At 47.1% G+C, this 467-nt stretch overlaps 1 protein-coding gene across 1 annotated transcript in view; it reads right to left on the bottom strand.

Annotated features, from left to right (window-relative positions):
- LOC119581629 overlaps positions 1–467 on the bottom strand; it is a gene marked incomplete in the record, with an annotated part of 75,999 nt that overhangs the window by 49,464 nt on the left and 26,068 nt on the right. The window contains 1 exon segment of the mRNA XM_037929750.1: positions 149–317. Coding sequence (XP_037785678.1) covers positions 149–317 — 169 coding nt within the window.

The raw sequence follows: 467 nt of genomic DNA, 5'->3' as shown, positions 1-467 counted from the left end.
TCAGAAGTCACTCATACAACACTCCTTTTCCTTCACAAATCCACTTATCCGACTTTCAATCCTTTTTAAGGCCACCACCACGCACGGGGGAGGATCCAGACCCCTAAAAAAAAAATGAAATAAAAAACTAGCTCAAACTTGAACTAACTTTGGCAACTTGGCGTTTCTGGCTCTCCACTTTTCGAGACACTGAGGTTCGTGGATCTCGATGGACCGAGACCCGAATTCCCTTTGGCAGACGTAGCACTGTACGAACCCCGGCGGCCGCGTGGTGGTGGATGACGTCATCTTGGGGGCGGAGCCGACAGGCTGCTCGTCTGGAATAACAAGGTTGTCGTTAGTACGTGGTTTGGGATTCATCAGGCTAGGAAGACTAGGCTGTACTTCAGAATATGCAGCAGAAGTATGATGAATTTTTGGGGTGCAGACCGTTGGTAAAATATAAGTGATTATTACGTAAACTTTGA

This window comes from Penaeus monodon, chromosome 15 (assembly GCF_015228065.2).
Source record: "Penaeus monodon isolate SGIC_2016 chromosome 15, NSTDA_Pmon_1, whole genome shotgun sequence".
NCBI lineage: Eukaryota > Metazoa > Arthropoda > Malacostraca > Decapoda > Penaeidae > Penaeus > Penaeus monodon.
The sequence above is the reverse complement of the archived record's forward strand: the minus strand, read 5'-3'. Positions and strand labels throughout refer to the sequence as shown.